Source organism: Ambystoma mexicanum, chromosome 4q (assembly GCF_040938575.1).
Source record: "Ambystoma mexicanum isolate Mex_15411 chromosome 4q, UKY_AmexF1_1, whole genome shotgun sequence".
Taxonomy (NCBI): domain Eukaryota; kingdom Metazoa; phylum Chordata; class Amphibia; order Caudata; family Ambystomatidae; genus Ambystoma; species Ambystoma mexicanum.
This window is the reverse complement of record NC_090928.1, coordinates 1,074,086,820-1,074,100,572: the sequence shown is the minus strand read 5'-3', so window position 1 is coordinate 1,074,100,572 and position 13,753 is coordinate 1,074,086,820. Positions and strand designations below refer to the sequence as shown.

General features: G+C 41.0%; 1 protein-coding gene across 4 annotated transcripts in view; it reads left to right on the top strand.

Moving 5' to 3' along the window:
- WDR26 (WD repeat domain 26) overlaps window positions 1–11,847 on the top strand; it is a 1,161,882-nt gene extending 1,150,035 nt beyond the window's left edge. For all 4 annotated transcript variants that reach the window (XM_069608652.1, XM_069608650.1, XM_069608651.1 and 1 more), the window contains one exon: window positions 7,439–11,847. In XM_069608652.1, coding sequence (XP_069464753.1) covers window positions 7,439–7,464 — 26 coding nt within the window. In that variant the 3' untranslated portion in view covers window positions 7,465–11,847. The remainder of the gene's footprint in view (window positions 1–7,438) is intronic.
- The last annotated feature ends 1,906 nt before the right edge of the window (window positions 11,848–13,753 follow it).

The window sequence follows — 13,753 nt, the reverse complement described above, 5'->3', positions numbered from 1 at the left end:
ATCTGCCTCCCAACAGGTCCGACTGGCAAATAAGATTAGCAAATAAGATACTGGTGGGTTGAGCGCCCGTCAAAAGCAGCAAATACAATAAAGAGCTTGTATTTCTAGGCAACAACAGTGCAGATCCTGAGGGCCATGAGCGTCGGTTTGATGCCGAAGAAGCTGGTGACTGGATGCGCAGATCGAGTCGAGCAGCTCCGGTGTGGCATTCAAGGTTTTAAGTATTCCCCCATGGTCTTGTCAAAGAGCAGCAACAAAGATGCTGGCGGTTCGAAGGCAGCAGGTACAATGATGAGATTCAAGTTTGAGGGGGCAACAACGTGGTCGGCTAGCTTAGTGCTGTTGTGAACTGACTCGAACCCGCAGTGCCAAAGGCAGCTCAGAAGGGTCCTGATGGTTCTATACAGTCAAACTGGCTAAAATCAAAAGTAGATTTGGGTCGATGATGAAAACACTGGTCCTGGATGCCTTGACTCTCGGTTGCTGAGAGTCCCATCCAGGGAATCGAGAATACGTTTTAATCCTTGTCTCAGGCTCCCGCACACAGGGAGACTCGCCCACAACTGCAGGTGTCCCTTAATACACTGAGTGCCTGGGTACCATTGTGGCTGGCAGAGGCGCAGATCTGGCCACAACAGCAGTTCACCCCCAGTGGTCCCTTGGGATGGTTGGGGGGGGGGGGGGCGCAGAGCTCGCCTCTGCCTTGTACACTGGCTTCACCCCTCTGACGGAGCTCTTTGGAAAGATCAACTCTTCCAGCAGAGGTCCAATTAATGATTTCCCAGGTTTGTGCTCAAGAATGAATCAAAGGAGTTAAAGACCCCTTTTAAAGGGAACATCCCATAGGCGATTGGACTAAAGCTATCCTAATTTAGGGAGCCAATCCCTGTTCCAAATCAAGTGAACTTTGCCTTCTGACATCGCACTCAAAGTGCTTTGTGCTAAAGGAAGAGGAGGGAGACATCAAGGTAAGATGGAGGCAGGCAGAAACACGGTGTTGGAGATGTTCTCCAGCTATACAGAGCTCCCTCTGTCTACACTAACTTCCCCCTTCCCTACTCAGTAAGATCAAAGGCCTTTTGGGAATGCTGCACCCTGATGTGCGTCTATTCCTGGAGTGAATGGGTGTGCCCTTTCATTCCTGTTCACAGGACAGCTTCCTGTGATGTAGCTATCTCTCTGGACAGGGTGTTACCTGCCCTCACAATGGAACAAAGAGGGACAATCCCCCAAGGCTTCAGTCCTGCTAACAGTAACACATAGTCTGTCTGGGGAGAATGCACACAATCCTTTCACAGCTCAGCTCACAGGGTTGACATGTGCGATATCAAATCAGCCAACCGCCCCCACCTCAGATTCTTCTAGAAATCACCCATTGGGTTCTTAGATTTGCTTGGCCCGCTTAGTCGATAATTGATTTTGTTGCAGGTGGTCCAGAGACTGCGGGTGCAGTGGTAATTTTAGGGTCTGGATTGGCACAGCAAGGCTGCAGTGCAGTGCTTCAAAAAGACTGTTCCAGATACCTTGCAGCTAGATGACCAGGCACAAACATCGCTGCAGGTCCTATGTTGACCGAAGGCCATCCCACCCACGCCCCCAAGTTCTGCTTCCAGCAAGTAAAGAAAACGTAGACCAGGCAGCAGCAGCAGACTTGCATGTCAAGAACAAAGACTTTGCTCCAGCAAGGCCCCTCTTTGTGGTGGAGAGCAGCAGCTGCAGGAGGGTGGGTCTTGGCCCATAAGCTGGTGGCCTGCAACGTTCCAAGCCGAAACTCGGAACTGGAACCTATGCACCACAGATGCCCTGAATGGAACTGATCAACCCACAGGATTGTTCTGTCACGCTTCCTAAAGGTCCATAGGGAAAGATCATCATGATTGAGTCCGGACTGGTGGGTTCAAGCCCCACCAAGGGTCTTCAGGTGATTGATCCAGAGAGACCACTTTACTAGGTCTTCGCTGGAGGCCATGGGGAGTGTCTTAAACAGTCGTCCTCGGGTCTTCAGTGAGCTGCAACCCTTTGTAAGGGTCTTGGATCCAAACGACAATCTGAGGAACAGCTGCTTGACTACTCCTTTTATCCCAAATTAGACCCATGGTTGTCTGGAAACCACCAATTGTAAGGGTCTGCACCATTCAAACTGGCAGTGGATGTCTAATCATCAGGGGTGGACTGGCCTATTGGGAACTCTGGAGATTTCCCGGTGGGCCTCTGCACCCTGGGCCTCTTTTCTGTGGTATTTCCAAATATTCTCATAGGAAAAGCACTGGGCTTGCAGAAAATGTCATTTGGGGCCACTTTGAACTTTATTTCCAGTGCCTCTTTTGGTCCCCAGTAATTATTTCCAGGGCCTCTTTTAGTTCCCAGCCCTGCTAATCATGTCTAACCTCGTGCCCTATATCTGCCCAATAACAGATTTTGGATTGGGATTAGACAGCTCTAGGTTTTGCCAAGGAATGGGTTTCCTTTTGGCATTTCCTGACCCGAGTGCAGGAAGTTCAAAGGGCAGGCAGAAAAAAATGTGGCATTCTCATTTTAAGTATATGGTACTGAAAATGGTGTTCTACACGTCGGAAAAACACGATAGAACATTGCCTGGTGCCACCAGCTTGTCTTCAACACCTCTCAAAACTATCATATGTTAATAAAAGAAAAAGGGGATACGAAGTACCACTGCACGTAAGTGTTTTGCACTGTACAAAAACAAGGAATCTTGAAAAGGGAGACAGTCCATCTGCACTGATTCCCTTGTGGATTTACCCGCGCCCCCTAAACAGATGCGCTAAGCAAGTTAATAAAAGAAAAAAGGCTTTAGTTTGCTCCAAAAGTCAGGATAGGAATGAAATCATAGCAAAATGTCATGGGGGGGATGATGGTGCTGGTGGTGGTAGGGCGAGGGGGCAGGGGGAGGAAGAGTACTAGTGATGTCAATAGGGTAAAGCTGCAAAAAATCGTATTTAAGTTACCCAACCCCGTGGTACTCATTTCATCAATGTCAGAAGGATGAAGGGCTGAGTTGTCCGTGGGGTGAAACATGAACCCCTGTGGTGAATGTTAGTCCATTAAACCACCGACCTGGCCAAGAAATTATTTTGCAAGGAACTCAGACCATTTACCCCATGCATACTCAAGGATATCCAACTCTGTATTTATCTTCTTCCACACAAGCAACCAGCTGTAATCTTGCTAAAAAAAAAAATCATGCACGTCTTCCACATTGTGTAATCACTACTGTAATCTTGGTCCCTGTGATTGTCCTTAACAGGACAACAGATGCTTCCACCTAAAGGTTTGGGATGTTCTTCTCCGAGCACTGCCTATTTAGCTACCATCCACTCTCCTGAACGTTTGGTATTGATTGCTTAACTACTGCTTCCAGTAATTGGCCAGATGGAAGCTGGGTAATGCCATACTGATTTCCGACAGCGCCTTCAGTGTCTGTCCTGGCAAAATCATTGAGCATTGAGTTTGTGTTGATAAAATTCATCCTGCCTAGCTTGAATAAAGTAAAGCAATATCCTTCAAAACCTCACTATAACTCTGAGGAGTATAGCATAGTCAATACATAAGCAGGCCACACGGTTTAAGATTAAACACAAAATCTTGGTAGCTCAGTTGCCGAGGAATTTTGCTGTACATAAAGTGAAACTGTGAAGTTCCCCTTTTAGGTTGTGAAATCCCCCCAGTGTCACTGTTTTAGCCCCTTTACTGTCTGTTTTTGGGTGACGCCTTAACACACTACAGTAAGGTTGGCATTTTAACTCCATCTGGGTTTCTTCAGAAAGCGATTAGCTTTTAAAGTTGGTCAGTTCATCTAATTTGTGTCTCCCTCTTATTTTACCAGCTGAAAATTCTCTGTATATATTTGAAACCAAGTTGACTCTTGGATATCACCTCCACAGTAATACACCATTGTGTTTCACACTGATATGCTGCTAAAAAGCTAGTTTATCTCCATTTGAATAGTCTATGGTATAAGATATTGCTAGTATGTGTACAGTTTCCCCAGCCAGATTTCCCAGGAATCCTTCTACTGAAGGAAAGGCTGTTATTGATGTTTTCAGAGCAGCAATTTTGATTAACAATCAAAGATGCCATTGTTGATGGACTATCAAGCAAAAACGTTACTTCATGCGGACGCAAGCAAACCTGTCTCTGTAATATGTAATGGCAGCCATCCTTTGCATGATTCCCGGACATTTTGCAAACTACCTTTGGATTTAATAAACATGCTTGTCAAAATGTTTTACCGAATCATTTTAACTAGGTTGTAGTCTTATTTATCATTACGTTAGTCACCTTTCTGGAATAAAATTCAAGCCATGCTTTTACAGTTTCCAAGGGGTGTTTTTATAATCTTTAGAAATTGTACTGCTCAAAAAGATAGAGCCAGTTGGCATGTTTGGCTTAATCGGTGATGTGTATTGTTGACGGCCTATGTTGACGGCAGGGAACAGTCAAAGGTTGCTATACTATTTTGTAAAGGAAACACAGAGAACTATTGTTAAAGGTAAAATAACTTTATTTTTATCTTTCTTACTGCGTTTCGTCTTGTATGTCACATTTCATACCTCTCTTTATAACTGCCATAAAAAGTACATTGTTTACTCCCGATATCTGATGAAAAACCCAAACTTGTATGACTGTCCAAACAATTTGCTTACTATTTATGGGTAGTCTGCATGCAGTCCTGAAGTACATGTGTAAGTTTCCTAATCGTTTGTACTGGCTCCAGCATAGAATGGATAACTAAATTATAATGCAATCCCCAGAGTCAGTGTCAATGATGCCATCAATGTAAGAAGTGATGTCCGAAGCCAGCTATGTCTCCTTACCACAGTCCCTGTTTCTGCTCTCCAGAGATTAACTCTGCGAACTAGCCAGACCTTTCCTTGGATTTTCTTCTGGTTTATACCAGTTTTCTTTTACCTTCTTTCCAGTGACAGTGAATGAGTGTAAGCCTTGTAAGAGTGCATGAAGGGTAAATGTTAGATATGGGTTCGCACCAAAGCTGAATATGGTGCCTGTGACTGGGCCATGACAAATGGATGTGCATCATGCCCATTCATGAAGACGATGCAAAGATCTTCTGTTATCTGCTACATTTCTGTTAGAATCAATAGTCAGCCCTGTGGTTGGCCACCTCTCCAAAGCAGTCTCTCGTGGTCATGCCAATAACCCCTTGCCACAAATGACTGAAGTAATCTTTATTTGTTGAATAAACCTTTCTATGCAGTCTTGTATGCTAGAAGGCAGCTAAAATAAGAATAAGTGTTCCTCATGGCCACATTAAACGTTAATGTTATGGCAGACAGCCGTGTTGTCCAAACTAAACTGACTCCTTACTTTACCTCTATCTGCGGAACTGAGGAAGCTGGAAAAAGGCCTTTGACTTGAGTTGCAGTACATTACGGTATTCCAGTATGCAATGTGCACAATGGTTATATATACTGCCACCTTGTCAAGGAAGCCTCGACACAAAGGACATGCAGAAATGATATCTGAAAAGGGTGAAGGATGCTGCTAAGCAAAGTCTCAAATTTGTCTGGACACTGAGTAGCTAGGAAGATGGAGTAATGGGGTGGTTATCTGTAGAACCTTGATTTTCAATGAGTGGGCAGGTATGTTTGACATAGCCCCTTCGAAACAATTCTTTGGCTCCAGAGTTGTTGCATGCCTGCAGATGTTTGAGGACTCAAACACTGGGACCAGATCAGTAGCTTTATCCATTTTGATGAAGCAGCCTCGTGAGTTTAGACATTTTTATTCTCATTAAAATGGCTAGGCAGCAACCGCTGTGGTAGTTGTATCCAGGCTGCGGAACGCACCTGGCAGTCATTTCCCCCGGTGTCTACTGGAAAGAGAAGGGAATGGATATCAATCTATAAGCAATTAAAGTCAATAGAGCTTGCAGCCTTTGCGAGTTATAGACAATACCACTCTTAAGTGTTACCTCAACAAAGAGTTCAGTGAGATCACACCCTCTGTACACAGAGGCTGGTGGACCCTCCCCTCAGGCTTTCTAATACTGTTTTCTTGCTACCACATCTAGTGTGAAAGAATTGTCTTGGTGGATGCTCTCAGGCTGCAGACAACATATAAGTGGTTCTTGCACCTGCAGATTGACATCATAATACAGTGCTCCCGCGTCTTGTTTTTTCCTCTGCTGCAAATGCCCAATGTTTCAGTGCTGTGTTTTCCTCCTATGGTTCATCTAGGAAGATGCACACAAGTTGTGGAGGTGCACTTTGATCTTATGTATGTCCTCTGATTCCTCTCAAGATGCCACTTCAACAATTCAAGGTAATCTTGAGCTGTGCAGTTTCATATTCTGTTCGAAGGACATGGTGTTTGGTATTTTTGTACCTGGAAATCTTTCCCATCTGCAGGCCACCTCTGGGAAGGGAACTCCATCCCGGCATGCCAGCTTGAGCCTTCATGCCAGGCTATTGAGAGGTTAAGATTCCAGGACTAAGCTCTCTGATTTAGCCTGCAAGCTATTTCTTAAGATGCTTTGTAAGTAGGTGGAAAGTTCCCACTGTTCTACCAAAGGTGGTTTCAGAGTAATACCTGTTTTAGAAGCTCCTTCTTCCAGTGATTTCTTTTCGTTCTCTGCACCCCTTAGAGAGAGGGGAAGAGTTTCTTGGACTCGCGTCCATATTCTCCAGGTCCACACAGTGCCAGATTTTAGAAATCCTTTGGTTTTGCCAGCACATGTAATGGAAGTGCTGTTTCCAACTAGACAATCAAATGGATTGGTGTCGATGTTTACAGATCTTGATACATAAGGGGTCACCAAAGGGCTCACTCCACCAAAGACAAAGGTGCTGCTTCTGGTTTGTAGAGGGGGTAGTCCTTTGTTCCAGCACTTTGACCTGATCTCTGTTTATGGAGTGTACTCTTTTTGATTTGTCAGCCTTGCAGCATCACCCATCTCATAAAGTTTCTTTATACTCTTTTGCCTACCATCCTGCGTTACGCACTGCTTTCGGAGTATTGCAGAGTGAGGCATGTGTATTGTTACGTTAGTGTTCATTCTATACAGAATCCTCATGAGCCTTCCGTGTGTAAAACTGATATTACGATTTGGCCACATATGAAGGTTGCATTTGAGGTGATGGCAAACTTATTTTTTTTAAAAAATGTATCAAGCAAAGGAAACTGTCGTCCATGACCCTTTCTCAGTGCCAACCAATCACATAACTTCAGTGACACTTCTAAGGCTCCAGCATTACCAGAATCATTCAGATGCTACCCCGGTTAATGGTTTTAAGATTTCTGAATCTGGGATACATTGGCACCATTACAAAAGATGAGATCTGTGGAAATATCATATTCATTAGTCAGTAATCGTGCAAATAATGTGTTCATTTATACTGCAAATGTCATTTTCTTTATTGGTACTGACCTTGTCTTTTTGCATTTTTTTCACCAACAGAGGAATGCAGCAGCATGGATAGTTGATGGTGACCTTGGAGCAGACGACTTCTGTTTAACTTAAAATTAGTCGTATTTTAAATGGCTTGGGATTTGGTGCATACAAACATGATTGATAGCTGGACAGATATGCTAGTCATGAAATAAAAAAACAAACCATTTCGAAAGCCCGATCGGGTCGAAACATTTGCCACTGTGCTTCATAATACCCAGCTGAAGTGAAGCACATCGCTAGACCCGTTGTTGGACACCGTGTTGAATTATACACCCATCGGTTGTGAAGAACTGTACTGCATTCAGGCTATCCATCGAACTCAATATATATATTTTCCCTTCTGCCTTTTGTCTGGCAGGCTACCATTCTTGTTGCTCTTCTGTGTAATGGTGTTGAAATGCTGTTTGGAAAATTTTATTTAACAGTTTAGAAGGCTTGAATTAGAGTGCTTTAGTCAGAGGGGTATACACTTAATAGGAACGTACTTCTTGTTTCTCTAAATCGCTCTGCCTTATTTAGCTTGAGATCTTTTCAGCTTGGTTCATGGATTCTAGCCTTGTCCTTTTTGCAGACTTGCAGATGCGGATCATAAAACCAGTGAACTATGTCAAAAGCACTCTCAGTATCATTTGACAAAAATAAAAATCCTTTTGTACTTTTCACAAGCTGGATTAACCTTAAATGGTTAACAGCACAATTTTTTTTAAAATAAATTATTTATAGGATTGAAGTGACTTGATTTGTATAAATTTGGAATTCAATCCGGAGTCATCCACAATTCAGTCATGCAGTAGTAAGCAATGCTTTTTCACGATTAGTATTAAGGACGTGGTCAGAGCAGGGCCAGAGAATGCAGACTGCTTAGTTGGTTTTTTCATAGTTAAAGAAAATCACATTTATCAATCAAACAAATTTGGTTAACTTAAGGCACATTCAAATGCAGCCTGCTTAAAATATGCAGTAATGCATGTGTGTGTGCATAAAACGAGGATATAGTCAAAATCTGGTTTGAACAATCACAGGTCATTGCCTTTATTGTAGAAAATCTTCCGAACCGATTCTATTTTAAAATAAAATCCAGAGTACCAATTTATTGGGAATGTTGCGGTTTGCTTTGTTTTTCTTTTTAAAATGCAATACCACCAGAAAAATACCCTCCTAAATGAGCACATTGACAATGTTTTGACAGTTGTACTAGAGTTAATCACAGGCTCATTGATGGCAGGTTGGCAAGCGACAGACTTAACAGATTAAAAAAAAAGAAAAGTCTCACTATGCCAGGCAATTCCTGGTGCTCAAAAGCTAGCAAACCAATGTATTTGAACTGAGGTTAAATATTTAGGCGAGAGAGGAAACTGTTTGTTTTAAATGTTAGAGCGAGCCTATTTAGTTGATACCAGGAGGGACCGTTTTTCTTCGGAAAAGCACTTGCATCATTTTTCTTGTTTTTTTTTTATTTTTTTTTTTATAAAGGTAATGGATCTTCTGGAGAAAAAAAATTGGACTTCACATTTTCGAATTATACTCTGCGATAGTCATTGGGACATTTTATTACAATGTGTATAGTCTTTGATTTTATGCAGGTTTTATTTCATTTTCAGAGACTTTAAGGATCTGAGCGCCGAGGATTGTCCCAATTTTTTTACTAATTTTCAATTTGTGGTATTGCATACCTTATGCACTTGAGCCTTAAAATATCTAAAATGCAATAGATAAAATATCTTTATTACATGACCCGTCAGATGGATATTGAAAACTAAAGGCGTAATGCTCTTTTCACAAAGGCTGCTGAAACTGGAAAGCATTCTGGTGCCAGTTTTCTTGGCTTTACATTTTTGAAGCTGCTAAGTTTCTAGTCTGGAAGAGGTTAAGTGTCATTGGTCTCCTTTGTAGCAATACAATGTCTTGTTCACTGGGATAACCTCTTGGACACTCAATGTTGCTAGTGTCTGACCTTTACAGATACTGTGGATGTTTTTGTCATTCTCTTCATGCCATAAACATTTTTTTCAGGGTTAGTATTGACTGATGTACAATAACAATCTGGCACACATCAACATGCAAGGCTTCAAAACTATGCAATATTGAACGTATATGTAGCAGTTTACAAGAGTCATGTTTTAAGACAAAACATTGGCTGTTTTCAATTCGGGACTTCTGCTGTCTTCTGGACATAGCAATTTCAGCTTGCTGAGGCACCAGCTGTTGCACAAAACTCATGGATCCAAGCCTCAGCACTGCGTACTTAACCTTTATATTTTCTGAAGAAGGACCAGTTATATTGTTTAGTTGAATTCTAAACTGACTTCTGGGATCCTAATAAAGGTTATTTTCGCTTTACAAGTACAGCGTATAGATATTATAGCCCGCCCTTAAGCTGCTGATGTTTGGGATTTGTCTGCAACAGGAAATCGAAACCACGATATAACAGAGGCCAGCAATGTAGCTATCCATGCCCTCCATGTAAAACTATTTTCATATAAAAACTAGGAGTTCATAGTAAGCTGGGAACAACTGAAACAGTATCCATAACATACCAGCTAGAATGTTGTCCATGAATCTTTAAGCACCCTTTACTCACTGCTATATGTATTTTGTGGAAGCATTTAAAAATGTGTTCACTTAATATTCATAATCTGTTCCATGGAGCTGAAATAGTTGAAGAGGCGTGTCAGTAATCAATACTTCATGCTCATTTAACAATTGTAAATCTTGTGCACATATCCTTGTGGTTTCATAGATGTCCATTTTCCCTGTATGGTGCAAGAGCACCAGTTATCTGAATGCTCCCGTGCAGTTACGGTAAGTAGTTTAAAAGAGAACACACTTATACACGGTCTTCATATAATTACTTGAATGCTAATCTAGATTGATATCAAAATGGCTCTGGATTTTTCTCGATTTACGCTGGTATGCTGGGATCTTGAGACATCTGCCCACTCTTCCCAACTGGAAGACATTTGTTCTGTTTCAAATGTGGCTTCAATCTCCCTAAAATACACAACATAAATGGGTGTAGTACACACATGCTGTGCAGCCGGATGTATGCATATATACACATCTGAGCAATTTATAAAAAAAATAGTTTATGGCCAATAAACCGCATTGTATTGGCGTACATCTCTATCTTGTCTAATATATGGATAGCTTGTTAAGTTATAACTTTGATCCAGGTATTTCCAGCAAACTTGTATTAGCAATTCTGTTTCCTCATTGTGCTTCACAAGAATGTATATTAATTTGTATACACAGAGAAAGACTTGCACAATCCAACACGTTCCATGTCTTTCATTAGTTTCCCCATGGACCATGAAGGTTAAGGCCTGTGGACGTGTTGATGACTTAACCCTTAGAGGCAGTCACTTCTTTCATTGGAATCCTTTTTTTATTCTGTTTACTTGTTGGTCTGACGTCCCTACTGCTACTTGATGATCTCTACAGTTGAGTTGGAAAAAACGAATTGGTTGCAAAAATCACTTGCACTTTGCCACTTTTAACAGGGTGGACTTTCCACCTCGATTTGCCAAAAACCACACTCTATCTTTTTTGCAGATCAAGTTCTGCTTCACGTGACCTCGGTATATGAACCCCTGAAGAGAAATTTGAGATCTCCAATGTGCAACACTTCTGCAATTTGTAGTTCTGACAGTTTGACGCACCTGTCCTTTTGCAGATGTGAAGTTCCCACTGTGACTTTGAAAGTTTGGTTAAACCCAGTATATTTTTATAAACATTACATTTAACATAGTCCCTTTTTAGAACACTTGCCGCAGTCCCAATCTATTCAGTTACTATTTTTGTCCTGTTGTCAGAATAAATATGCTACATTTGATTGTTTAGTGTTTTGTAGGTACAGATTTGGAAATGTTATTGGCTGCTTGAAAATGTTTGGAAATCTTTTTAAAAAATGGATCCACATAGCATGTGCATTCTTACGAACCAAGCTGTAGAGATCAAGATAACTTAATTGTTCTCAAGATTTCTAAATTGTTAAGATGTGTATGGAGTTGTGGTGGAACTAGTTAACACATAGAGCTTTTGGTATGTACTGACTATTTGCTATGGACTGATATTAAATGTTTCAAACGGATTGCATTCTTACATTTTCTGGATTTTTTGTTACTCTTTCAGACTACGTATATTAAGTAGCTTCAATTTTTTTGCAATGTGCATTAAACCATACCATTGGTAATCTGATATTTATTTTCACGTTCTACTAATTATTTACATCACACCCTTTTTTTAATGAATGTGTAGCATTTTAACCCTATCTTATGTTCTGTTTAAATGGAAAAACATGTAAACTTTGGTTTATTTTATCAGGTTTTTTATGCATATTTTCCATGTTGGTGCACAGCACTGAAGAGAATCATTTGTATTCACTTTCAATTCAATAAAGAAAATGAATAACTGGATTAGTAGTGGTGTCTTAAACCTCCATCACCTGGCTATTGATTTTCAGAATTTCTCTTTAAATGTAGTGAATCAAGTTTAGGACTAGATTTTCTTTGTGGAAATGTGGCTTCAGACACAGCACTACTTCACTGGTTATTTCTGACCTTCACTAACTGAAAGCTATGACTAAGGTCACCAAATATCAAGGGTAATGGTCTGAGCCAAAATGTGTAATTTCACTGTAAAAAAAGAAATGTTGGCTGAAATGTTATTCTTAACTGCGGCTCCCTGATCAAGGAGAGCCATAGCTCAGATTTAATATCCTTACGGTCATTTACCTCCACTATTTGCTAATATTTCGTAGATGTTAAGCTACCAAAACTGTATCATTTGCTCCTATCGGTAGTTTGTAAATAGGCTTTTCACCTTTTAGACACCTGCAAATTATGAACGTGATCTTTAGTCAAAGGTTTTCATTATGCAAAATATTGAAGATGCACAGATTGGCGAGGGCTCCAGATTTGAAAAAGAAAAAGGATTCTTGAGCCATGATGTTAATATTTGCTAACCCAAGTGTTTCGTTTTTGTACCTTCAAAAGGTGTAACATTAGATATGTTTTCATTACAGGAAAAGGTGGTAAAATACTCCAATGTACTATGGTGAGACTTCCTTCTCGTTTTCAGCGCACATAGACGGGACTTCAAATAAGTTTGCCTGCTGACGTGAAGGGGTCGCGTAAAAAAGGCATATAGAAGCGTTTGTTCCGTTCATGTGGCGCTGTGACTCCAATGTGACTGTTTAGTAAATGCTTACATCAGAACCATTAATTTCATCTTCTTATTTCAGGACACTTAACAAATCACAAGCATCTATCAGGTTTTAAATATGTTAGCAAAGTTAGTTCTGGTGTTGAGTAAATGTTTGTATAGCCTCCATAATATCACCTGCAGGCAATGTAAAATTCGGTACCAGGCATCAAAAGAAGAGCAATCTAATTTCCCTGTAATGGGTTAAGTGTTTCTCCTGGTGAGCATGAGATGCCAGATAGGCCATTCATTTGCATTCACAACAAACCCCGTTGTCAGGGCTTTACAAGAAACAGAGCTTTGGGGCAATGAATCTGCATTTCCTGAATTGCTGGTTTTTGATGAAACATGAAAAAAGCAGCTATATTGTCACAAGTTGACATTTATGCTCGAGACCACATTCGAGAGAGTGTCTGTAACAAAGTCTTTGCTAGTGGCTCCAAATAGTTTGGTTTCAGTAATTCATATGGCTAATCAAGTTTCTGGCCATACTGAAAATCTAAATACTGAAGCCTAGTCGCCTGGGTTTAGCTTTCTATGGGAATCTGAGGTGTTAGTGGTTGTTTTTGCCTGCGTGGGTCCCTTTGTGGTAGTGGTTTACCCCTACTACATTGGGGTTTTCAATTAGATCTTTTATGGTGCTGAAAATATTCTTGCCTCGGGCTCCAAAAGATGTTTGGCACTGTGTGTTATGGATTTGCTGCTTACTTGGCCACGCAAAGCTGTAATTGTTCATTTTTCTTTGTTCTTAATGCAGCCCTTGGTCATTAAGTTGGGTTATTGGGGTTGTTCCAGTGATGAGGCCACAAAAGCGCTTTTTGAAGCTTTGCCTTCTTACAGAACACGATTCATCAACTGGTATTTCATAATGGTTTTTCTGGCTTTTGTGATGTAACAAGCTCTGTAGATTGGTATGATTGTTCAAAAGAAGTCCATCTATTTTAGACTGCAGATACAGTTCAGTCTCCTGATGTATGTCTGTCCATAGTCTTCATTGGTTGGTCTTCCTCAGAAATGCAAATAAAATTTGTCATTTGAAAGTCTTACTCTTTTTGGGGAATATAGCGGTTTCTACAACTCGATGTGTTTTCACAAATATGGGTCTATGCCTCCTACTCT